At 40.7% G+C, this 26945-nt stretch overlaps 1 protein-coding gene across 1 annotated transcript; it reads right to left on the bottom strand.

Annotated features, from left to right (window-relative positions):
* On the bottom strand, nucleotides 1-26945 carry fam219b (family with sequence similarity 219 member B). The gene is made up of 7 exons (XM_043680233.1): nucleotides 26908-26945; nucleotides 25302-25423; nucleotides 22399-22501; nucleotides 10235-10325; nucleotides 5000-5077; nucleotides 3048-3102; nucleotides 1-2117 (listed from the first exon to the last, which is right to left on the bottom strand). The coding sequence occupies exons 3-7, from the start codon at nucleotides 22460-22462 to the stop codon at nucleotides 1959-1961; spliced, it is 447 nt and encodes a 148-aa protein (XP_043536168.1). The 5' UTR covers nucleotides 22463-22501; nucleotides 25302-25423; nucleotides 26908-26945; the 3' UTR covers nucleotides 1-1958.

A 26945-nucleotide genomic window follows, 5' to 3' on the forward strand; every position in this document is an offset into this window, starting at 1 on the left:
TCTGATGTTGCTGCATGCAAACTAAACATACCAGACATAAATACTCCAAGTACCTCAGAAAAGCCCTTTTCCTAACCAATCAGTTGTAGTACTTAATATGGTGGGATTGCAAAATCTGATCTCTTTGAAATCACAGTCGTCTCTTACTTTGTGGCTAATTCAATGTAGTATCCATTATTGAAATAAATTGTTCTAAAATCATTAAACATGCTTATGGATTACAATAGAATCGAGTAACCAGCCTAGATAAACTGCTCATTATTTTCCCATTACCATTTAATATACATCATGTCACTGTCATATGAAATAAGATTGGACATATCACTAGGTACACCCATAAAATCCCAATCAATTAGACTGCAATCAAACGAGCGGCCTCAACCCCTCTCCTCAACATTTAATTTGACAAATTACTATTAAGAGCAAGTAATCTGCTGTTATCCAAAAGTCAGCCAGCTCACTGCACCTTCCATTGGTAAGTAATGGTAAATGGGTTGCAAAACACAATGCTTACGGTAGCCAAACGATGCTGCGCTGTGCCAAAATTTACACAAAGTTTACCTTCTGTCTGGCTCCCTCTTTCATACCATGAGCTTAGCAAGAATGGCGAATAAGCAGTTTCCCGATTCCCTGTAATTAGCAGTCCAAGTATTACTTACAATAAATGACTTCCTTCCATTTTCTCACACACCCATTCTACTCTCTCCGCCATCCCATCATCCTCTGCAGGAACAGCTACAATGTTTTCATCCCCTTTAATGGATAGCATGTCAAAAAAAACCCTGAAACTTATTGAAACGGGCCAGAGGGAAAAAACAGTGTGCTAATCAACAGAAACATTTTCTAAGCATAGGGCCCAGGTACTAAGTGTCCAAAATTATTCAAAAGGTTCTAATTTAGCTTCACAATATTTTGGAACTAAACATTAATACTGTCAATAAGAAATCTTTGTTCACGTCAAAATAAGAACAAATTCTGATCATACCTATGTAGTGTCAACTCAATCCAAACTGAGCGTTGTTTAGGTGATGCACTGTATAAGCTACGGCATCATCAAATGCTAATGTTCAATGCATATGATCTACATATAAAGACTGCAACTCAGGGCAGATTTTAGCCATTTTCCTCAGCTTCATTTCAGTATCCCACCACTGCCTGATGACAGAAAATAAACCTGAAAGGAATTTTTTTTTTTCTCAGATTTGCTACAACTCCCCCAAAGCCCAGCCCTCTCAGCAATGCTGTTTGCCCATCAGAAACGTAAGCTAGTAACATAACTACTGCCCTCACCATGCTTCATTCCTAGCTTGCCCACTAAATTTACTCATCTGTGGAATAAAATGGTCCTGTCCTTTAATATGCCAATCCTGAAGACATCCGTGCAAAATACCATTTTCCAGCATCCGTTGTAAGCCTATGGAATTGGAACCAGCACTTTTAAAGTTACATAGAAGCACCCCACTCTATGACCAAACTGCACAATTTCACTGCCAACCTCTGTGTGTAGTCCCACTCTACTCTAGTATTCAGTTTTCTCTGTTTTGAAAGGTTCCCTTCCTTTGGATTAGTGAATAAAGAAGGGAAAGATCAATTAAGCTTGGGTGTGAATTTCAAGCCAGCATTAGGTAATAATAACTTTGTTACGCTACTGGCAAAATGAGTAGTGTAATATAGAGAAATTAGTAATAGCTTTTAAGCTGTCATCTCAGGCCTAATTTCAGTTATAAATGGTATTTGATTTAAGGGGGTTAGGCCAAATTTAATGAAAGTGATTAGCAGTTGCAATGACCCAAATAATATTTTTAAACAGGATCCTATCATGCTAATGTCTTTTCTCAGTTTATAATCTCTTTTAAACAAGTTCAGCCAAAATATATATATACACAATATATATATTAAAAAAATTTAATTGCCTAAAATGGAATTATCTTTCGACATGGTAGTGGGGGTGGCAATAACTACTGGACAGTACAAGAACTTTCTGCCTGGCAACAAGCGCAGGCTGACGAGGTAACAGGCTTAGGAGGAATGAGGTCGAGATCTTCATCGTCCGGTATTTCGTCCAGATGATAACCATCTTTCAGGAGCTGCCGGTTCAGGTCCTGATTAACTTGCTGCTGGAAGAGAGAATGGCCAAACAGAAGTAAAATAGGGGATCAAACACAATATCGCACACACAGCAAGGGCACCTCAAAGTACAGCAAAAACTATACACCTCAAATACCACAATGTCGGAGTACTAATGCTGTAAATAAAAGATGACAGTGGTGCGTGTACTCTCCACATTATGATTCTATTAATTGATGTGTTCTTTTATATTGATGTCAGGTGGTGCATAGATGTTTCTAACATGGATATTTTGAGGTATTTTGATGTCTCAAAGCTTCACTTGTTTAGGGCTTACTGGTTAGGCATACCTCTTGATTATTCGGAATATTTGATTAACTTCCTGGTCCTATAAATGCCAGTTAATAAAGCGTTTGTTACAGTAAGGGACCAAAGGGGAACTGGAAGATATCTGCATCTTGATTCTAACTATCTGAGGGGTGATATACAGATATGAGAATGTTGACGAATTTTTAATTCCATATTTAAAATGTTCTGCCATCTCACTGATCTACCCCTCAAAAGCAGCTCAGGATGTGGTAAGGATGCATGCAGCTGCCAAACATGTGCCAGAGTGACTGAGCTTTTCAATTTACCCTTGCATGAATGCCATTTACATGCCCCTGCACTGCTTTATCCAGACTGCAACCTCCAATTTGTTTCTCAAATGTTACATTTGCGTTTCAGATATTTGCTTTTCTTTTGCATTCCTGGTGGTTTACCTTTTGATGCAAATTTAACATGGCGACCACAAAAAGCGTGTGTGGAAAAAAGCATTAACTTTCAGCTCCACTCTACAGCCCATTGGGTGCAATGGTCCTGAAAGCAACACTGGAATAGCACTGGTGGCAAGTAGCACTGTAAACACATCTGGGAGCTCCCTGTAACACCTCACAACCAGCTCAATTAATAAAGTAAAATAAGTGCATGGGTCAGCTCACCTCTGCAGAGGAATAGCCTGATGAGGAATAATACTTAGACTCAAATTCACCATCACTGGAAAAGAGCAGAGAGAGATGAGCTTGCAGTGTGAAAGATTTAATAAAACAACTTATATATGGCTTTCACAATCATAGATTACAAATAGTCTTGCTCATTAAAAAAACCTGCAGTCACCGTTTGAAAATAAGAAATGCATCAGCCAACTTACACACAGCAAGCTCCCACAAAAGGAAGTATAAGGACCAGACTTTATTTTCTTGTGACGATGAAGAGATGAAGAGACAAATATTCACTAAAATAACAGGGATAATTTCCCAGCTGCTCGTCAAAATAGTGCCATGGGTTGTTTTAAGTTCAACAGAGAGTGCAGATGGGCCTTTATTTAACATTTTACCAAAGAATCAGCACAACCAGCACTGCCCTGGAGTATCAGGTTTGTATTTTTTTGTGCTGAAGTGGGACTTGAACCCACATCATCTGACTCGAAGACAAATCGAGTCAAACCTGGCACCACTAAATGACACTGTTCAATAAATATTTCTGGCTTAAAATGTTATTGAAAATATTCCCATCTCTGTACAAATTTTGCTACAAAATTGATGGTTTTAAATTATAAAAATATATCTGCTGCAGGAACTTGCAAAGCAAATGTTGCTTAAGTTTACATCAGTGGAATGAACACGTCTGTCAAAGCTTTAATAAATGTTATGAAGGAAATTTTCAACAATGCTCCAGCAGCCTGAAGCAGTACTTCACAGCAGGAATTAGCAGCAATCAAACACAGCATAGATCTCTGTCCTGCATCAAGCTTTGATCATTTTAATGAAACTTTCAAAATTAAATATTCAGTGATTTGAGGGGATTTTCAGAGCCCAGTAATACAATGCTGAAGTCAAATACTGCATAGGTGCTATGTAAGGTTTTATAGAATTTTTAAAAATTACATCAGGGGTTTTTATTAATCAGTATCAGAATATAAATTGATATTCTATTTCACATAGTCCTAATGGCAATGGTCCATATTTCAGCAATACAGGTCATGCTCCCCTTATCCATATGGGATTATCTGATCCTAGGCAAGACGTCTGGTATAAACCTAGGATCAGAGGAGAATATATTAAAAAAAACGGCAACAGTCCTGCTTGATACTGAATCGGGCTGAAATTGAATGCAGACAGGGCAGGGCAAGACAAGACACTTACTTTAAATTAATTCCTTCATGAGATTTGTTGCCCTTCCCCAGTTTCACCTGAGAAGGTAATATTATGCCCTTATGGTATATTCAGCTACCCCAAACCCATTGTTGCCCCAAAACAGGCCTTTTTATTTTAATTGAACAAAATCTTTTAAAACTAATTTACCTAGATAACACGGTTAACCAGTGCATTGGTGTGGTGTGGTTCCAAACTAGTTACTGATTTTGCTGATTTACACTACACTCCACGAGACACTTGACCACATCCAGTCTGGCTTGATGCAAACTGCCCATAGCCCAAACAAAAATCTCAAAAATACACAAGTTGAGCCCCAAGGGTGCTAGATGTGAGGACATGTGCTGACCAATCAGCTTACTGACAGTACTGTCATAAAGACTTCCAGAAACAACTTTAGGAGGACATCCTGATACTTGCAGACCTGCAACCCTGTGAAATAACCAGTCCATTCAGGCATAGGAAGAGGCTAAAGTGTCCAAGTGTAGAGAATTCATTAGTAAATAGGTCCTGAAACATTCTGCTACTAGTTCTGAACCAGAATTCAGTGGGCTATAAATCTGGCCGATAGTTCTGATCCTCTCACATACATTTTAAAATGACCATTTAATCACTTCTCAATTTAGCTAACCATATTCTCTTTCAAGCTGGGTGGTGCACATCATATGGATCTAGCCTTTCATTTAGAATTCTCAATCCATAAAAAGACAACAAATCGATGGTTAGGATCGAATCCTTACCTGTCAGACTCTAAGGAGACTAAAGATTCATCCGGATTTTGTTTCAGGGCAGAGTAACCTTTATTGAATTTTACTAATCTATAATGAAAGAAAGGGCAAACAGAATTAAGCTGAAATTAAAAGTATTAATTGAATACAACTGATATCTCTCCCATTACTCAGCTTGCAGATGGTGAGTATGGTGTTTAGCTGTCCCTGTTCTAACAGTACAAGGGAAAACAAGTGTCAATTCTAGGGTAGGTACAACACTGTCTTTCTGTAATATCGTTTTTAGAAGTGTAGAAACACCTCTGCAGCCAAGAAAGATGTCACCATTGCACCATCAGCCGCTGATTTCAAAGGGCTTGGAACATGACAGCTTTGAAAGCGAAAAGAAAACCTTGGAATCCTTCCAGCTGGAACTGGGAGTGGGAATGCTGCTGCATTTTGAATCGAAATCCAGGGATATATTTGAATTTAGTTAATAATGTTTGGAGTTGTCCTTTTCATAACTTTACTGAGCTTCCAGTCCAGTTTTGTCTAATGTTAGAGACAACAGGCGGAATTGCTATTTGAACTAGTCACTAACTTTAAATGAGAGCAATACAATCAAATTTTGAAAATTCAACTTCAACAGATGATGGGAAATTTAAAATTGAAAAGTTTGAAAAATCATGTGAAATTTAAAATCTGGTTGATTTAAGTTTATACATGCATTGCAGCAGGTCGGCAAAAGCTGATTAGAATGGAGAAAAGAACATGCCTGATTTTGGATCAGTCATAATTTGCAAGATACGATTAATCCTAACCAGAAATTAATTGCAATGAAAAACGTTGACAAAATAAAATAAAAATGAAAAAACAATGGCTTACCACTTATAACAATGAACACTGCAAAAGTCATCAGGTGACAATGAAAGCTTATCACTTGGAACATGTCTAAAAACCTCTTGATGAATGGTTGTTTAAAATCATTTCATTTAATATTACAGGAAGATACCCAAATGAAGATGTCCTCTGGTCCTGTTCTTGCTGGAGTCCTTTGAGATCGCTGCCCCATCTATTTGGAGCCAATAACTGCAGATATGGAAGAATGCAAATCTGTTGCTGAGTTTAAACTGCAAATTCCTGTAAAGTGCGTGCGCGGAACTATTCCTCAATTTGAATCAATTTGATTCCTACATTATGTGGAGGACTCCAATATAACCAACACATATCTGTTACGTAACACAAATATCAGGGGGGGGCATCCTCCCTAGAGGAAATGTTAATATGTAGGATCAAAATATTTCTAGTCTCAACTTCAGTCACCTTACAAAGAGTCTTATGACGCAGTAATAGTGTCCCTACGGCTGAACCAAAAGACCTAGATTCATGTATCGCCTGCTCCTGAGGTACATTATAACATGTCTGAATAGGTTGATTAAAATATCTACATACAGTCAAATTATGCTTACTGCAACTCGAGGGGACGGAAATGAGTGAAGGAGTAAATACGGTCACTTGTAAATGTGTGACTATGACGAAGCAGATAAGTGTGACATCTGGAACACTACAGATCAGGAACTATCTTAACAATCTCATCTTATAGCAGCTTCAGAATCAAGCTTAAGTCATTAGTAACAGTTCTTCGAAACAGCTGAGTTTGTAACTTTCTCTGACCCAGGAAAGTGATAAAGGCTAACTTGCTTCAAGCTCATTCTATTTTATGCATCAGGGCCATTGATGGAAATTAACTATCCACATCCTCTGTATGACACAAAAGTTGAAAAACTTACTGCACCAAGATTTTCATGCAAGTTTCCTCTAATAGCAAATGTTAATACTGCAAGAATTGCATTTGCTCAGTTCTGAGCTCTTTGTAAATTTCTGTTTTACACAACAGCTCATGAGGAAGAATGTACTGGCTTTCCCTTTTTGTCCTCTCCCTTTCACTCATCTCCTAAAGCAGATGCAGGACGGACGCTCCCAATTGCAAGGGAGTTCAGGGGTCACAGTCTAACAACATGGGGTAAACCATTTGGGGCACAGATGAGAAATATCTTCATCCACAGTCTGGTGAATCTGTGGAAGTCGCTACAAAAGAAAGCAATTGAAGCCACAACAATGTATGATTTCAAGAAAGAGTTGGATATATTACCTGGAGCTAAAGGGATTAAAGTATATGAATGAAAAGCAGAAACAGGCGATTGAGTTAGGTGATCAGCTGTTATCATAATGGATGACAGGACCTACTCTTGCTCCTATTTATTATGTCTCTCACTGAGAGATGACTGCACCTTTGCCAGCGCTGTCTTTTCAAGCTAATTTTGCATCCTCATTCTCCATAATGGGATGCCTCATAGATCTTCCAATTGTATCTTTTCCTTAATGATTTAACATTAATGTGCTTGTACTAAACTGATTTAATAGATTGATAACCTTTCCAGAGGTGCTATAGTTAAAACCTATCGCAATATTGAAGCACATTTAGAAAAAGGTGTCACTGGTTACCTATTTATTTATATATCAAAAATCCTGCACAATACATCCATTCTTGCAAGCATCACAGTTCCCTCTTAGCCTACCTTGCTGCTGTAAAACAGATGGGAGGTTTACAAGCTGTTCCTAATACAGGCATAGAGTAGAAAAGCAGGAAGGTGGTGCTGAACTTGTACAAATCACCCATTAAACCTCAGTTGGAGTTTACAGTTTGGCACTAGATTATGGGAAGAACATGAACAAATTGGAGAGTGTGCAATTTATAAGCACAATTTCAGTGGATGAGGAACCTCAGTCATGAGAACAGGGTGAAGTTGGGACTGCTCTCCTTGGAGAGAAAAAATAGCTAAGACAGATCTGATAGATATTGTCCAAAATGATGAGCGGACTGGATAGAACACTCAGGGAGAAACTGTTCCTGCTTGTAAAATAAACAAGAACAAAAGGGCACAGATTTAAAGTGATCTGTGGGGAGGAAGAACTTCTGGACAGGTTGGGACTTCTTTCCCTGGAGTGTAGGAGTTGAGGGTGACCCTCAGAGGTTTAAAAAGTCATAAGGGGCATAGATAAAGTGAACAGCAAAAGTCTGTAGGGTGGGGGAGTTCAAAACTAGGAGGAGGAATTTTAAGGTTAGAGGAGAAAGATTTAAAAGGAACTTAAGGGGCAATTTGTTTCACACAGAGGGTGCTCGTATATGGAATGAACCGCCTGAGGAAGTGGTAGACGCAGATACAGTTACGACATTTAAAAGACATTTGGACAGGTACGTGAATAGGCAAGGTTTCGAGGGTTAAGCGTCAAGGGCAGGCAAATGGGACTAGTTTAGTTTGGGAAACCTGCTCGGCATGGACAATTTGGACCAAAAGGTCTGCTTCCGTGCTGTGAGACTAACTCTAGAGCATAGAATACACTGCCTCAAAGTGTAGTAAAGGCAGGTTTAATTGAGGCATTATTTGGATAAAAATAGTGCCTAAGAGTATGTGAGAAAAGGAGATTGACACTAGATAATGCTGCTTATTTTAAGAGCTGGTGCAGGCACTATGGGGTAAATGGCCTCTTTCTGCACCGTAAGACTTCTGTGATTCTGTGAATGTCAGGCAATCTTCATTAAGATCAACTTCAATTTAAATAACGTTGTCAGGCTAAGCTCCTCCTCACCCCATGATGGTGGGCTGAGAACTGTTCTGTTTTGCAAAGTTAGTGCGCAAGTCGCATTAATCAGTGTTGCTAAGCAAACTACACACTACACCTACAGCATCAGTTATGTGATTACCAGCCCCAACATGATGAACTAAACAAAAACAGAAATTGCTGGTGAGACCCAACAGGTCAGATAGCAGCTGTGGGAAGAAAATAGAGTTAACGTTTCAAATCTGGTGACTCTCAATGGTAAGAAAGGTGTTCTTCTGTGCTCTAACCTTTATGGGCATCATGAAATGCTTTGCTGCATTAAACATATTAAAACTTGCATTCATTTAGAAGGTCCACAAAACTGAAGAAAAAGGCAAACTCAATATAGATTTGTTACCAGGAAATTCAGCTCACATTTACACTCTCGTTGTAATCTCAGTGCAACATGGACACAGCTACATACGGACACTACAAATTAATAACCCAAAGTCACTGCTTCACCTGACTCTGAATAAAAGACAATGAGAGCTTCTCTCTTCAGGGAAAAGCTAACCCAAATAAACGCACAAATCCATTGAAAATGTAGCCCAAGAGATGCATACATTTGTAATCTTGAAGCTCATTGTCAATTATACAATCTTACTTTGCTGTATAAAGCATTTTGCTTAATTTAATATTCTTAAAGTCTCAGCAAAGATCACTGGCAAATTCAGCAGTCTGCAGAGACTCCCACACTCAGGATCAGAAGCAAAACCAAATGAATTGTTGACCACCAAAACACTTTAATATTTACATACTTAACCACCGCAAGGCAGTACAGCTAATTTTGATTCTTTCGCACTAACCACAATTGCTAATACCAATAAAAGTTAGAGCCAGGTCTTCAGAAATGAAATCAGAAAATACTTCTCTGTGCAAAGGATGATAGAAGACTGGACTTTTCCACAAACAGTAGTTGTTTACTAGATTAATTGTCAATTTTAAATCTCTTATGGACAGGACTATGCTTATCCAAAGCTTGCAAAGATTATGAGGCAAAGACAGAAATGTGAAGTTAGGCTTCAGGTCAGTCATGAGCTAATACAATGGCAAATCAAACTTGATGGCCTTTTCCTCTCCCTTTGTACCTCTTGGGCTGAATGGCGAAAGTGAGGACTGTAGATGCTGGAGATCAGAGTCTAGATTAGAGTGGTGCTGAATAAGCACAGCAGGTCAGGCAGCATCCGAGGAGCAGGAGAATCAACGTTTCGGGCAAAGCCCTTCATTAGGACTGAATGGCCTACATATTGATTCTATACAAATTGGAAAGAAACTGTGAAAATGTTATAATTTTAAATTTGATATATTTTTTAAAATCTCCAATAACAATGCAAAGTTGGCAGAATGAGACTCCACATTCATTTATGCAGGTTGGCACAATGACCAAAATGAGGTACATCACAGCCATTGGTCTTGGCTACATTTGAACACAAGTCCAACAAGTGAAAACCAACAAGTGCTCAACATTGACCCAAGCTGCGGTGCAAAACGGCCCTTTCTTTTTAGAAAGGAGACTTTAAATAGGAGATATGTTCCACCCAGAATACAAACTCCTGCGAGGACACAAGGATAAGGGCTGTGCAGGAACAAAGCAGAATTACTAACCTTTTTGTGCCCGACTTAGGCTGGTGCAAAATCGGTCCACCACCTATTCCTTTCTTCTTCAGGGCTTTCTTGGCTAATTCCCGATGCTTCTCTATGAGGATCAAAATACAGTAGAATTTAATTTGGAGGAAGGTAAAAGCAAGTATAAAGTTAACAAGACTTGAAACTCAAAAGAATTCAATGCAGGGAAAACCAAGTTCTAAACAGGGTGGAACAAAATAACTGAGCAACTCTCATTCTGAACAGATCCATTTTAGCAGTCCAAGGCTAAAATCACTGAATCCAGAGCAAACATTATTTGATCATTCACACACTGTTTTGCATGACTGATGTCATGCTGACAATAAGTAAACTTTGAACAATGGTATTTTTGAAGCTTTTGCTGTGAATGAGTTCAATCCTTGACCTCTGGTAACAAAAAAAGTAACTCCCTAAGTAGCATTGGACAGATTCACAATCTTTTTGTTTCCCTTCACTAACTTGTTTTCTTTTAATCGGACAGTTCAATAGCCTTGCTCTCTCAGCACTCAAGATGACAAGTTCATTTGAATAACCATCAGAAAAGTTTAATCAGATCAGATCAGATTCCCTACAGTGCGGAAATAGGCCCTTCGGTCCAACAAGTCCACACCGACTCTGCGAAGAATAACCCACCCAGTCCTATTTCCCTCTGACTAATGCGACTAACACTATGGGCAATTTAGCATGGCCAATTCACCTAACCTGCACATCTTTGGACTGTGGGAAGAAACCAAAGGAAACCCACAGAGACACAGGGAGAATGTGCAAACTCCACACAGACAGTCACCCAAGGCTGGAATCGAACTTGGGACCCTGGTGCTGTGATGCTGCAGTGCTAACCACTGAGCCACCGTGTCGCCCAAAGTTACTGATTTATCCCTGCGAGACACCTCATAATGATCCCAGAATTCTGTCAAACATTTTCTGAGCAATTATCTTTCATCATGGGATCTTTTTTTCCCCTAACTGTCTCTGTGACAACAATTACGCTGTACACCAGACATTTTGTTGACTTGTTGAGGTCCTTGCTGCCAAACATTCTCTACTGTAGTTTGTCGAAGGTTTACCAGCACAGTTGATCCTTTGTTGGATCTCCTTTTCACTGCCAAGGTACAAGTTACATTCCAGAGTTTCTCCTTATATCTATGGAAGGTGGAATATTTCACCAGGTCTGGATTGATCCAAGTACCATTCTGGGAACATTCAAGGACAAGACAGGTTTCTTGTATGCAGGATTGAAGAGACTGACAATGAACTGAAAATCTGTTGTGTATGATTATAATCACAGAGAGAATGCGATAAACTTTCACCAGATTTGTTCCGGGGATAACGGATCTGGCCCATGGAGAAAGATTGGCAACCTAGGCTTGTACTCTCTGGAGTGCCAAAGAATGAAAGATGATCTCAACGGAACTTATAAAAGGAATAAATAATACATAAACAGAAGAGATGCAGATGAGAAGTTTCTCCTGGTTAGGGAGTCTAGAGCTAGGGAACAGAACTTAAAAATAAAGGAGATGCCATTGAGGACTGTGATGAGGAGAAATCAGTGTGGTGAATCTTGGGAATTCTCTGCCCCAGGGGTCTGTGCAAATTCGGTCTAAGCAAACTCGGTCTAAACAGTATATTCAATGTAGAGATTATTAGATTTTGGATTACCAGTGGTGTAAAGGATACTGGGATAATTTGGGTAAAAGGCATTAAAATGTGTTCACTCAGCCTCGATTGTAATAAATGACAGAGTCGGTTCGACAGGCTGAATGGTCTACTCTAATGGATGTCTGCAAAGCGCCCACACTCCTTTTCTTGAATAGTGCCATCTGATCTTTCATATCCACATGCAGACAGGTATAATGTCTAATTTAAAAACCAGCATTCCTGCCACTGTAGCACACCCTCATTGTCAGGTTGAATTGTGGGCTCACAGAGTTGACCTTGAACCCAGTTCAGAGGCAAAAGCACGCTAGAAATTTCAGAGCTTCCATTCTTACAACGAGGTCAATCTTTTATTTCTTAGTTAGAATTTGTGTTTTGTTTTGTTCGTTTTTGTCACACAATAATGCAGCTTTCTGCTAAATTGGTGCAATATTAGAAGCTTTATGTTGCAAAAATCTCCATCTTCAGCACTATCTATCTGCAGCTTACTAATCTCACTTCTTGGCCTAGCCTGGCCTGGCCTGGCCAGCCTCAGTGTTGTCCTGGATTTGGAGGAGAGCAGAGCAGAAGGAAGAAGGGAAACTTGGCTCAGGAAGCTGATGCTTAATCAACACTGGTGCAGGATCTATGTTTTCAAGCTCAAGTACACTTATGGATGTAGGTTTGCTCACTGAGCTGAAAGGTTCATTGCCAGACGTTTCATTACCCTACTAGGTAACATCTTCAGTGGACTTTATGCAAAGCAATACTGAAAATACCTGCTTTCGATTATATGTTTGGGTTTCTTTGGGTTGGTGATGTCATTTCCTTTGATGATGTTATTTCCTGTGGTGAAGTCACTTCCTGTTCCTTTTCTCAGGGGGTGGTAGATGGGGTCTAACTCAATGTGTTTGTTGATAGAGTTCTGGTTGGAATGCCATGCTTCTCGGAATTCTCGTGCGTTTCTTTGTTTGGCTTGTTCTAGGATGGATGTGTTGTCCCAGTCGAAGTGGGGTCCTTTCTCATCCGTACGTGAGGATACTAGTGAGAGAGGGTCATGTCTTTTTGTGGCTAGTTGGCTACAGAAAAACACATTCAGAGCAAATATTGAACTACAGAAGCAATCATCCTAACACCCACAAACGAAGCTGCATCAGAACATTGTTTCAACAAGCCAACACACACTGCAGCACAAAGGAACTACTCAGAGCAGAGGAAAATCACCTATACCATGTGTTCAAAAAGAATGGGTACCCAATGAACACAGTCTGCTGATTTCTCAGCAACAAACCCAAACAAGCAGACAAAACACATCCAGAAACCAAAGCCACTCTCCCCTACATCAAAGACATCTCAGAAATGACTGCCAGACTACTCAGACCCCTTGGCATCATGGTAGCCCACAAACCCACCAACACACTAAAACAGCAGCTAATAAACTTGAAAGACCCTATACAAACAATGAGCAAAACTAATGTCATTTGCAAAATACCATTCTAGGATTGTAACAAACAATACATTAGACAAACAGGCAGAAAACTAGCCACCAGGATACATGAACACCAACTAGCCAAAAAAGACATGACCCTCTCTCACTAGTATCCTCACATAAGGATGAGGAAGGACACCACTTCAACTGGGACAACACATCCATCCTAGGACAAGCCAAACAAAGACATGCATGAGAATTCCTAGAAGCATAGATTCCAACCAGAACTCTATCAACAAACACATCAAGTTAGACCCCATCTACCACCCCCTGAGAAAAGGAACAGGAAGTGACTTCACACAGGAAATATCACCACCAAAGGAAATGCTGCAAGCACTTATACAAATTAATCCTCTCTTTTGAGGCCATGGCATTTTCCGTTGAAGTCAGTAAACACTTTGATCACTTGCGCCACAGTCCGGTGGGCAACATTAGAAGAGACTCAGGCATTTTCACGACAAGGGAAATTTTAATAAATGAAGAGACAGCCACTAAAGCTCCTAACAATCAAATTAGTCCATGGTGCATTTCAATAGGAAAAGTTGTAATCCATCATGCAAGTAAACGAAACATGACCCCAACAGTAACCATGCTGCCTTCATTTTGTACCAGTCCGCTGTGCCAACACTACTTTAAGCAGACACAGTGAGATGGACAGTGCCCCACAAAGGCTCTGGCTGTTGACACCAATAAGGAACACTGCTTGGGAATACAATGAGGCTAATGTGCCCACCTGAATTCAAGCGTGACACAGAATTGGCATGAAACAGATATCCCACGAGAAATTAAACGGAATATCGCTCGAAGGCAGAGAAGCTCTCGAAAATGATCAGCAATTACAGTCTCATGCATCGTTTTCCATTTAGAGGGGGAAATGGGTTCAAGCAGAAAGCCAGCCATCAGCCAGCAATCTGATCAGAACAAGCAGAAACAAAGAAATGTGAAATGCCTAACGGAGTCATACAGTGTGGAAAGAGATCCTTCAACCCATCATGTCCAAACACCGATCCACTCAAATCCCATTTTCCAATGGTTGGCCCATTGCCTTCTGTGCCATGGCCCTTCGAATGATTACTTAAACACTTCTGAAATCGTGGAGTGGTTCCTGCCTCTACCACCCGACCAGGCAGTGAATTTCTGAGACTCACCATCCTCCGGGGTGAAACTATGCCCCTGGTTATTGATCTCTCTAATGAGGGGAAAGGTTTCTTCCTATCTACACTATCAATGCCCCAAAAACTTTGTACAGCTCAGTTAGTCAGATTCCGCTCCCCATCCACTCCACCCAACCCCCACCTCAGCCCTCTCTCCGCCAAGGAAAACAAGTGCAGACTATGTAGTCTCCTTCATAACTGAATCACTCCAGCCCAGACAACATCTGATGAATCTCTTCTATACCCTCTCTAGTACAATTACATCCTTCTTAGGGTTGCCAACCAGAACTGTACACTGTATCCAACCTAACTAACATTATATACAGCTCAAGTATCATCTCCCTTTTTTTAATCAATGCCTTGACTAATAAAGGGAATTATCCTGATTGCTTTTTTAATCATCTTATGCATCTCTCCTGTTGCCTTCAAGGATCTGTGAACATGCACATCAAGGTCCGTCTGATCCTCTGTACTTCCTAAAGTCCTGCCATTCATCGTGTACTCTGTTGTCTTGTTAACACTCCCAAAATGCATGACCTTTTGTTTTTCAAGATTAAATTCCATTTGCTATTGTTTTGCCCATCTGACATGCAGCCAGGGAACCTGATCAAACTAAAAAATGGCTGACAAGAGTTTAACTTCAAGTATGGACTTGCTACCCTGGATTAACAGTTGCTCATTGTGTATGCCATCTAAAAGTGATGACTGTTATATTACTGGAAGGAAAAGCAGTGATATAGTGATAATGTCACTGGACATAGCAATCCAGAAGCCCAGGCTAATGTTCAGACCTCACCATTGAAAACACAAGGGCAGCACGATGGCTCAGTGGTTAGCACTGCTGCCTCACAGCACTAGAGCACTGGGTTCGATTCTAGCCTCGAGTGACTGTCTGTGTGGAGTTTGCACATTCCCCCTCTGTCTGCATGGGTTTCCTCCGGGTGCTCCGGTTTCCTCCCACAATCCAAAGATATGCAGGTTAGGTAGCTTGGTCATGCTAAATTACCCGTAGCGTTCAGAGATGTGCAGTTTGGGTGCATTAGTTAGTCAGGGTTTAAACATAGCAAGAGAGGGTTATTCTTCAGAGGGTCAGTATGGACTTATTGGGCCGAAGGGTCTGTTTCCACACTGTAGGGATTCTATGATTCTATTCTAAGAACAGTCAAATCTAAATTCAATAACAACCTAGAATAAAAGGAAAGCTAGCATTATGGAGACTATGTGACCACTGCAGATTGTTGTGGTGTTGTGGGAAGGAAATCTGCCATCTTAACCAAGTCTGGCCACATGGGACTCAAGATCCCACTCTATGTCGTTGGCTCCTAACTTAGGGATGGGCAATAAATGTTGGCCTAGTCAGCAATGCCAAATAAAGGAGTGAGTGAGTAATTCAGAAGTCCCATGGAAAGTTCAAAACTCACAATGGTAGATTGGGAGTTTAAATACAGTGAATTAATTAATCTTGGTATGAGAGAGAGAGAGAGGGGGCAGACAGAAAGAGGGACGCAGACAAAGAGAGAGAGAGAGGCAAACCGAGAGAGAGAGCGCGCGAGAGAGACAGAGACAGACAGAGAGAGAGGCAGACAGATAGACAGAGAGAGAGAGAGAGAGAGAGACACAGAGAGACAGGGACAAGTGAAGACAGAGAGAGAAAGAGAGACAAAGAGTGAGCGAGAGCAAGAAAGACAGAGCGAGCGAGTGAGAGCAGGACAGAGAGCGAGAGAAAGAGAGAGACAGTGAGAGCGAGGGGGAGCAAGAGAGAATGCAGATGAAGATACAGCTTGATCATGATTGAATCAAGTTGAGTAATGAGAATGATTTTGGATAGAATGTAAGAAACCAGCCAGCTTATGCAAAGGAGGAGAAATGAAAGTAGAAAATGAAACCAGTCCATCACAGTTGTCAGGATCTGCAATTAATCACACATTGAGTCAAGATTCTTATCAAAAGAGGAACCAACAGCTAGCAGATCATCAATCCAGAGTTATTTGCTTTTTTTTAAGATGGCAATGGGAAACCACGCATTTCCAGCATCGTCTGACTATGATTTATTTTTCCAGGCTTCACAGCCTCCTTATCCATCTTTCTATTGGCTAAGAGTCAGGGACCAGGGAAGCAACCATCTGGGTTATCAGAAAAAAATAGTGGAATTTCTCGAGAAGGGGAATATGAATCCCTGGGGCAAAATTGAAAAGAAGGAAGCAAAGCAGGGTGGACAGGACGAGGTTGCTGTGTCAAAGAGACAAAGTAGTGGTGGATAACCAACAAGCTTGCTGGTAACTACCCGTTCATTCTGGATGCCACCAAACAACTAGTTAATATAGAGGTTAAACATTTAACTACGTTGCTTTTAATTGGACCATTAAGCAGATAGTAGGAGCATCAACCCAAATAAAACAATCAAACTGAACTTTCGCTTTATTTTAGAAATGAGGGATGCAAAGAATAAATACTCAAATTGCAAAAATCTCAAAGAAATCTCTTCAAATTGAAAAGCATTGGTCTGGAATTACCAGAGGCGTGACAACAGTAGCATTCCTCACTGTCTATGAAAATAAAATATATACTCGTCTAGTCCATAGGCTGCAGTGAAAACATCTGTTCCATCCTTCAGGAGGACCTGGGACCAGGGTAAACAGTGAGACCGCCTAGCGTCATGCTGGCGAGAAAGACATGTCCTATTTCAAGACAGTCATCAGCTAAACGACAAATTCTACTTTCTAAATTACATTTCAATGTTTTACAATAGTTAGTACTTTTTAAAACAGTCGCAAAACAAGTAATTTGATCACTGCATAACAGTTTTTTTAAAATAAAGTTTTCCAGCAAATCTCTCTCAGACATTAATGGCATATTACTCCATTTTCTGTTTGGCAAGAGATGAGTGGAGTGCCACTGGGATCAGTGCTGGGGCCTCGACATTTTTTAACCTATATTAGTGACTTGGGTGAAGGAACCAAAGGTATGGTTGCTAAATTTGCTGATGACACAAAGAAAATGCATTGTGAAGATGAAATAAGGAAGCTACAAAGAGATTTGGGTAGGTTAAGTGAGTGTGCAAAGACCTAGCAAATACAGTGTAATTTAGGAAAATATTAAGTGGTCCACTTTGGCAGGAAGAATAAAAAAGTAACATATTACCTAAGTAGTAAGAACTTCAGAGCTTTAAAGTGTAGAGGGATCTGGATGTCCCTGTGATCTTCATGAGCGCACAAGACTGCCACGCACGTACAGTAAACAATTAGGAATACTGACAGAATGTAATATAAAGATTTAGTGCTTCAGTTAAATGAGGCAATACTAAGGCCAACCCTGGAGAACTGTGTACAGTATTGGTCTCTTTACTTAAGGCAGGTTGTAAATACACTGGAAGCAGTTCACAGAAGGTTTACCATGCTAATATCTAGAATGGGCAGGTTGTCATACAAACAAAGCTTGGATGGGCTACTCTTGTATCTACTGGAGATTAAAAATCAAGAGGCAAATTGATTGAAACAGAAAATCCTCCGAGATCTTGACACGATGCATGTAGAAAGGATATTTCCTTTTGGGGGAGAATCTAAAACTAGCAATCACAGTTTAAAACAAAAGGAATGCAGGCCACAACAAGGAAGTGGGGTTAGCACTTACTGCTGGGATAGAACCTTCAGTGGGCCACACAACGCTCAGTCAGCTCGAAACATCCCAGCAATGGGGGAAAGCCAACGAACATGGCAGCAACCATTCCTCCCATCCCCACATTACTTTCCATACAAGGTCACAACTCCTCCACAAACCCCCACCCGTTGGGGTTCGGGGTGTGTTACATCCCAACTTTGATGTTTCCCTTTTCTTATAAAAGTCAATATAAATGCAACTATTTACTTTTTCCAGGACAAACAGACTAAACCCTAATCTTTCTTTGGATGTTTGTCGCAATGGACACGCTCTGAAGGTTTAAAAGATCCTTTCACTTGTGCAACAAAATCTTAATTTGACAGTTGTTTTTCTATTAATTCTTTGACAACGCTTCACATTGTGAAGAAGTCAGGACAACTATTACCAAGTGAGATGTTTTCTGAGCACATCCCACACCAAGGTGCTTATGCCTGGGCATAAGCTCAGATAGTGAGTTTAAAAGCAAACATTTGGAAAACAATTGGTGCTTTAAAATTTAAGATGCAACCTTCTCTCAGGAAACCAAAGTAACAGACAATTTGTTAGAAACCTTTGGTTATTCAAAACCGCTCATTCTTTGGAAACATTTTCAGATCTCTGTCAGGGCTGAAGAGAGATTTTTGAAAATGGAAGTGCGGGTAACAAGAGTTAGTCAAACTCCAGACTGTGAAAACAGGAAACCATTGCCCTTGTGAGAAGGACTGAGCAGAGAGAAATTGTGTTTTAAATTAAGAGATTTACTGAAGCTGACCAGAGTTGACATATTCTGCATTTTTGACAGCTATACCAGGAATTCACCGTCAAACTCAGTACGCTCTGTCTCCAGGTGAACAAGAAACCGAACTGAGATTATCCCTGCAGAATATTAACTCTTTCTCCTTTAAATTTGTGAAGGAGAAAACATACAGAACATAAACTTGATTCACTGTTAGCGACCAGTGGGAACAAACTTACATAAGAAGCCAACAATGAGAACGCTTAAGGTTGCTACGAATACCACAGGGCCACAGTACCTTCTTGCAGCAAATCATTAGTGCAAGTCAACAACATTCAGAAAGTTAGGAGACATGGGATACAGGGAAATTTGGCTGTCTGGTTACAGAATTGACTGCCTGATAAAAGACAGCAAGTGGTAGTGGATGGAAAGTATTCCGCCTGGAGGTCGGTGACCAGTAGTGTGCCGCAGGGATCTGTTCCTGGGCCTCTGCTCTTTGTAGTTTTTATAAATGATTTGGGTGAAGAATCGGAAAGGTTGGTTAGTAAGTTTGCTGATGGCACAAAGGTTGGTGGTGTTGTGAAGTGTCGAGGGCTGTTGTAGGCTACAACAAGACATTGACAGGATGCAGCGCTAGGCTGAGAAGTGGCCGATGGAGTTCAACCTGAATAAATCAAGTGATTCACTCTGGAAGGTTGAATTTCAGTGCAGGGTTAAAGACAGGGTTCTTGGCAGTGTGGAGGAACAGCGGGACCTTGGGGTCCACAGACATAGATCCCTCAAAGTTGCCACCCAAGTTGATAGGGTTGTTAGGAAGACGTACGGTGTTTTGGCTTTCATTAATGGGGGAATTGAGTTTAAGCACCGCGAGGTTTTGCTGTAGCTCTATAAAACCCTGGTTAGACCGCACTCGGAATATTATGTCCAGTTCTGGTCACCTCATAAGAGAAAGGATGTAGAAGCTTTAGAGAGGGTGTGGATGTCCCAGGATGCTGCCTGGACTGGAGGGCATCTCTTATGCAGGATGGTTGAGTGAGCTAGGGATTTTCACACTGAAAAGAAGAAGGAACCAAAGTGACTTGATAGAGCTGTACAAGGTAATGAGAGGCATAGTTGGAGTAGATAGTCAGAGACTTTTCCCCAGGGCAGAAATGGCTGTCATGAGCGGTCATAATTTTAAGGTGAATGGAGGAAAGTGTAGGGGAGATGTCAGAGATAAGTTTTTTACGCAGAGAATGATGGGTGCATGGAATGCACTGCCAGCAGTGGTAGTAGAGTCAAAGACATTAGGGACATTTAAGCGACTGCTGGACAAGCACATGGTGTGTATATTAAGTTGATGTTATATTAAGATAAATGCTCAACACATCATCATGTGTTCTATGTTCCATCACTATGTCCAAGTTTCCCCCCTTATCAGACAATACACCCAACGGACGGACACTTGTTTTTCACAGGTACTAGAACAAGATGTTGAAATTTCCCAGTTAAAACAATTGTGAATGCACTAACACCGCAAGGACAGCAGTAACTCAAGAAAACAGTGCCCAGCCACATCCTCAGGGCAGGACAATGCTATGAATTCATCAGCTATCCAGCCCCCCCCTCTGACATTCAGCAAATTAATACAACACCAATGTTGTTTCCTACCAGATCAAACTAACTGTCAATTGACTGTTTGTTTAAAAAACAAATTATTAGAAGACACTGTTACAATAATAGCTCGCTCTTCATCAGTGCAAGCCTATGTTTCACATTTTAGATAACCAAACAGCTAACTTTCAACAGACTCGTGCAAAATTCTGCGTATTGATCCCCTCATTCAGAACATAGAAGAGTACAGCACAGTACAGGCCCTTCAGCCCTCAATGTTGTGCTGGCCTTTTATCATACTCTTAAAATTAAACTAAGCTACATACCCTATATTTTACTATCATCCATGTGCCTATCTAAGAGTCACTTAAATGTCCCTAATGTATCTAACTCTACTAACACTGCTGGCAGTGAATTCCACGCACCCATCACACTCTGTGTAAAGAACCGCCTCTGATATCTCCCCTAAACCTTCCTCCAATCACTTTAAAATTATGCCTCCTCATAACAGACATTTCTGCCTTGGCTAAAAGTCTCTGGCTATTCACTCTATCTACGCTTCTCATCATCTTGTACACCTCTATTAAGTCGCCTCTGATCATTCTTCACTCCAAAGAGAAAAGCCCTAGCTCCCTCAACTTCCCTTCATAAGACATGCCCTCCAGTCCAGGCAGCATCCTGGTATAAATCTCCTATGCACCATCTCTAAAGCTTCCATATCCTTCCTATAATGAGGCAACCAGAATTGAACACAATATTCTAAGTGTGGTCTAACCAGGGCTCTATAGAGCTGAGGCATAACCTCACGGCTCTTAAACTCAATCCCCCTGCCAATGAAAGCCAACACACCATATGCCTTCTTAACAACCATCAATTTGGGTGGCAACTTTGAGGGATCTATGGACATTGACCCCAAGATCCCTCTGTTCCTCCACACTGCCAGAATTCTGTCTTTAACCCTGCATTCTGCATTCAAATTCGATCTTCCAAAATGAATGACTTCACAGTTTTCCAGGTTGAACTCCATCTGCCACTTATCAGCCCAGTTCTGCATCCTGTCAATGTCCCGTTGCAACCTACAACAGTCCTCCACACTATCCACAACTCCACCAACCTTTGTGTCATCGGCAAACTTATTAACCCACCTTGCCACTTCCTCATCCAAGTCATTTATAAAAATCACAAAAAGCAGAGGTCACCAAGCTCCAGGCTGAATACTTTCCATCTACCACCATTCTGTGTCTTCTGTGGGCCAGCCAATTCTGTATATTCACACAGTCAGATTTCCCTATATCCCATGCCTCCCCTTACTTTCTGAGTGAGCCTACCATGGGGAACCTTATCAAAGCCTTGCTAAAATCCATGTACACCACATCCACTGCTCAACCAGTGTCATGGGGCAGTGGGTGGATTGTCTCTCACTGGTAATGGTCATAACCTGGCACTTGTATGGCATGGACGTTACTTGCCACTTGTCAGCCCAAACCTGGATATTGCCCATATTTTGCTGCATTTGAACATGGATTGCTTCAGTATCTGAGGAGTAGTGAATTGTATTGAACAATGCGCAATCATTAGCAAACATATTTGGCCTGTTACGTGTAATATTCAGCGGGCTGCATCAAGACTCACACTGATGAATGATGGTTTGTGTACAGTACTGGATGAGTGCCAGAATATACGAAACCGCCTGCAGCAGTCACTGCCAGGGTTCATGGATGAAGAGTGATCACATGGCAGTGATACTAGAGGACAGTCAATACATAAATTACACGTCTTGGCATCAGCTCAAGGAGGATGAGAATTACTATTTGCAACATTATCAAGTTGCAGAGTAACATCTGCAGCCTGTAACACTGTACAGTTTGTAGACTGGCCAGAATTACCCATAATCACTCACGTAGTTTGAGGTGTATTGAAGGAGTCCTGGTGGTGGTCGCAGGCGGCTTCCTCGTCTCTGGCATCTTGAACACACGGTCATTTTTCCAGCTTTTGCTGTGACCCTTTCAGAGGAACAAAGACGTGGTGATCAGAAGATTTCTTTTATTTATTTAAGATGCAGCAACATAAAAACACAGGATAAATAAAAGGAACAGGAATCAACCAGTTAACTCCATTAAACCTGTGACTTCTGATTCCCCACCAATGAGAACAGCTTCTCCCTATCTACACTGTCCAGTCCTCTCAAGAGGTAATTGAGGGGTGACTTAATTGAGGTACACAACATCGTGAGGGACTTGGTTACAGGAAACCAGTTTCCGCCAGGTATGGAAGGTTTGAGTTATAACGAAAGGCTGGATAGGCTGGGACTTTTTTCCACCAGAACACAGGAGGTTGAGAGACGATTTTAGAGAAGTCTTTAAAATAATAAAGGGATATAGATAGAATTAATGGTAGTTGTCTTTTCCCTAGGATGGAGGAGTTCAAGACAAAGGGGCAGATTTTCAAGGTGAGTGGAGACAGATTTAAAAAATGGGGGAAAATGTTTTACACTGAGGGTAGTTTGCATGTGGAATGAACTTCCTGAGGAAGTGGTGGAAGAGGGTACAATTACAATATTTAAAAGACATTTGGATAGATACATGAGTAGGAAAGGTTGGAGGGTTATGGGCAGGAGCAGAGAGGTGGGACTAGTTTAGTTTGGGATTTAGTTCGGCAAGGACTGGTTAGACCAAAGAGTCCGTTTCCGGGCTGTATGATTCTATGGAAAAGAGCCATTCAATCCTTTGTATCTGCAATGGTCAAATAAATTAGCCACTAATTCTAATCCCACTTTCTGTAACGTGGTCTGTGGTTTTTTCAGGTTACATTATTTCAGGGACAGATCCAAGCTCGTTTTAACCGAGTTGAGAGTTGGTGTCTCAAACACAAAACTGGGCAGTGAATTCCAGACACCTACCACTCTCTAGGTGAAAATGTTTTTCCTCTTTCCTCCCCCCCAACTTCTCTCCCAATCACCTTAAGTCTGTGCCTTCTTGGTAATATCCTTCCTACAGCAGGACGACCAGAACTGGACACAGTATTCCAGAAGTGGCCTCACCAACGTCCTGTACAACATCAACATGACTTCCCAATTCCTTTATTCAAAGGATTCAGCAATGAAGACAAGTGTGCCAAACACCTTTCTGTTGTAATTTTTCTATGGTTCTATGTGTGTTCAGTCCAAGACATCTTCCAGTCTACAAAGCTATTTGACAATGTTGTGTCCGTCACGCCTGTGTGTCAACATTTTGCTGTACAAATTTCTGATGTTCACATCTACAAAGGTAAATACCCAGACAAAGTCATTCTGGTTTAACTCAACCAGTCGTGGTGCAGTGATAGCTCAGTTTTACATTTCAAATGCAGACTAGTGCAGAGAAATTCCTATGCTTCAAATAAGTTTGCTTCTGAACTCCATGGAATTACTATATAAGGGAATACTCTTAAAATTTTGAAGCTAAATGTTTTAAGTAGCTTTTAAATAAAACAACAGCCACATAATTTTAGGGGAAGAACCAGAAAGTAACCGTGACTCCAAGCAGTTTTATATCATGCTTCATCAGCAGTTAAAGGTTTAAGCATCAATCGTGCCGCTTGGGCTTATGAACTGTTAATCAGTCTGCTCCCAGACAGAATTGAAGCCTGCTAATTACAACTTCTAGTATCCTCTGCACAGCAAATTCATCAACTGCAATTCAGCAACTATAGGCAATGTGGCCTGGGACTTGTGTTGCAAAGAAGGGGAATGCAAGCAGATGGTGACATGCGTTCCAAGACAGATCCCAGCAAGTGATGCTGCTGACAAGGTGGTAATCTTGAGAAATAGGAGAAAGTGAGGACTGCAGATGACTTTCCTCATTCCTGAAGAAGGGCTCATGCCCGAAACATCGATTCTCCTGCTCCTTGGATGCTGCCTGACCTGCTGCGCTTTTCCACAACACATTTTCAGCTCCAATCTTGAGAAATAGCAGAGCAACATGAAATAGCAGAGTAACATGAAATAGCATAGTAAGTTTTAAGTAGTACATGGGAATTCTACAGAATTGAGGTACAACCAGCCCAAGCATGCAATTCCCTTGCTAGCAACTTTTGAATAATGGGTGAGGTACTTTTAGCTAAATTATAGAGAACATGGAACAGTGACATTTTCAGATAGTTTTGGGGTGGGAGAAAGTGGAGGCCAAATTCAGCAAATTATTGACTTTTACTTCATTTTATAGCAGCATTTGCATTCAATCACAGGCTGAGAAGTTTTTTTAAATCTTTTGAGACTATGCAATGGAGCCATGCATGGTCATGTCTGTTTGCTAGAAAGCAGAGATACGTTAATGTATAAATGAATTATTGCCACTGGTTTTAATTAAGTAATTTTAAAATAAAAAGGCTTAATGATTGCACCACACAGTACAGTCATGAGATAAAGACAAATATATGAGCATATTTACAATGGTGTACGATGGAAACATAAATTAGCAACCCCATTCAGAGTTCAGAACAGATGGAGTGAGAGAACTGGAAAAGCAAGAACCACAAGTGTGCAGCAGTGAGAAGCTCCCAATAGTTGTTGAGGTGCATGTTTTTGAAGGTAAAGTTGAGCAATGCTGTTCCAATGCACCTGCCAAACTGGATAATTGTGAACCTAAATGGGGTATAACTTCACTCTGATTAATAACCTTAAACTTAGCAAAAAGCACCTCATTACGTATGTGATTTTAATAGCCATACAGTAAGTTCAGGTGAGTTTAATATTGTGCATTGGTAGCAAAAACATGGAGGATAAAAACCATTTGTGCAAGTGTTTGTTTAAATCAAGTACCTTACTTGAGTAATTGCTGAAAAGAGATCTGTGCTTGTCAAGCGAGCATTAGCACAAAAATCAGGGCTCTTGTGGTATAGTGGTAAGGTCCCTGCTTCGAGCCAGAAGGCCCTTGTTGAGGTCCCACCTGCACCAGAGGTACATTATCACATCACTGAACAGGTCGATTAGAAAACATCAAAGCACACAAACTGCATTTGTGTGTCTTGTGACATTTGTAAACTGAGCACCCTTCACTGTAGCAATGTTGCTGTAGACAGGACGTGCAGTTAACATGTTCTATTGGGAAACACTAGATTAGGAAATGTTAATTAGCAAATTCCTGGGCTCTATCTGCAGTAGGCTGGTCAATATAAAGCACTTGATTCCTTAGCACTATCACCACTAAAACAAAGATATCTCAAAGAAGAGTAACAATCTCTTGGAAGGCATATATATTTAAGTACTAAAAGATTATAAAGCTGATATTCCAAATTATATAATTCTATTGACTGCAAATGATGTTATCCATCTTTTAGTCCAAACAAAACTATCAATCATCTGATATTCCTCAGTGATATCAGAAATATCACTGAGGAATGCAATATTGCAGACAGGTGCAGAACAGGTTTCACTTCCAAGAAACCACCTCTTGCCATGTGTTTAGTCGAAGGAGAAAGTGAGGATTGCTGATGCTGGAGATCAGAGTCGAAGAGTGTGGTGCTGGAAAAGCACAGCTGGTTAGGCAGCACCCGAGGTGCAGGAGAGTCAATGTTTCGAGCATAAGCTCTTCATCAGGAATTTAGTCTAAGACATCGACACAAAACAGACAGACCTTTCATTTCCCCACTTACAACCAAAAAAAGTCAATACTGCCGAGCTACCATCCGCCTACTGGTTCTTGCGCCTACTGGTTCTTGCAGAAACCGAGGTTTGTTAGCAAAAGGTGAACACATGGAGACACAATCCAAACCTGTGGACTTCTTCCACTAGTCCCAAATCTTATTCCAAGTTTAATTAGAATCCAGCTTGCACCAAGCCAATTTTCCCATCAGCCGTGTTTGTTGACACACACTGGGCTCCCAATCATCAATGTCTCAATTTCAAAATTCTCGCTCTTGTTTTCCTCAGCCTCTCTCCTATTTCTAATCTCCACCAACTCCTAAATCCTTCTGAGATCTCTGTGCTTCTCAAATTCTGGCTTCTCGACATGATTGATTTCTGTCATAGCACTTTTCATGGCCATACCTTTAAACGACTGAGCGCTAAACGCACATTCTCTCCATAAACTTCTCCATCTCCCTCTTCTCCTTTAAGATGCTTTTAAAACCTATCACTTTAAAAAGTGAGCAGTCAGCAGTCCTAATTTTTCTTTATGTGGGTCTGTGTCAAATTTAGGGTTTGGTAATCCTTCTGTGCCTTGGGATGTGGTAACAGACATTAAAACATAGCCAATAGGAGTAGCAATAGGCCATTCAGCCCTTTGACCCTGGTCCATCATTCAATATGATCATTGCTGATCACCCAACTCAGTACACCGTGCCCAAACATAGCCCATTCTACCCATGTAAAACATATCCCATTGTTACTATGTTAACATTTGTGGTTGCTGTAGATGTTGAATCTACCTACCTCTGGCATAAGAATATTTGAATACTCTCTTCCTCAAA

The sequence above is a fragment of the Chiloscyllium plagiosum genome, chromosome 40, assembly GCF_004010195.1.
Source record: "Chiloscyllium plagiosum isolate BGI_BamShark_2017 chromosome 40, ASM401019v2, whole genome shotgun sequence".
NCBI lineage: Eukaryota > Metazoa > Chordata > Chondrichthyes > Orectolobiformes > Hemiscylliidae > Chiloscyllium > Chiloscyllium plagiosum.

What these genes read in the sequence shown, in the direction of transcription:
- fam219b (XM_043680233.1), bottom strand. Translation starts at nt 22,462, where the DNA reads ATGCCAGAGACGAGGAAGCCGCCTGCGACCACCACCAGGACTCCTTCA. An exon ending in CCTAAGTCGGGCACAAAAAG is followed by an intron (nt 5,078 to 10,234) that starts GTTAGTAATTCT and finishes CTTTCATTATAG; the next exon opens with ATTAGTAAAATTCAATAAAG. An exon ending in CAGGCTATTCCTCTGCAGAG is followed by an intron (nt 2,118 to 3,047) that starts GTGAGCTGACCC and finishes TCTCTCTTCCAG; the next exon opens with CAGCAAGTTAATCAGGACCT.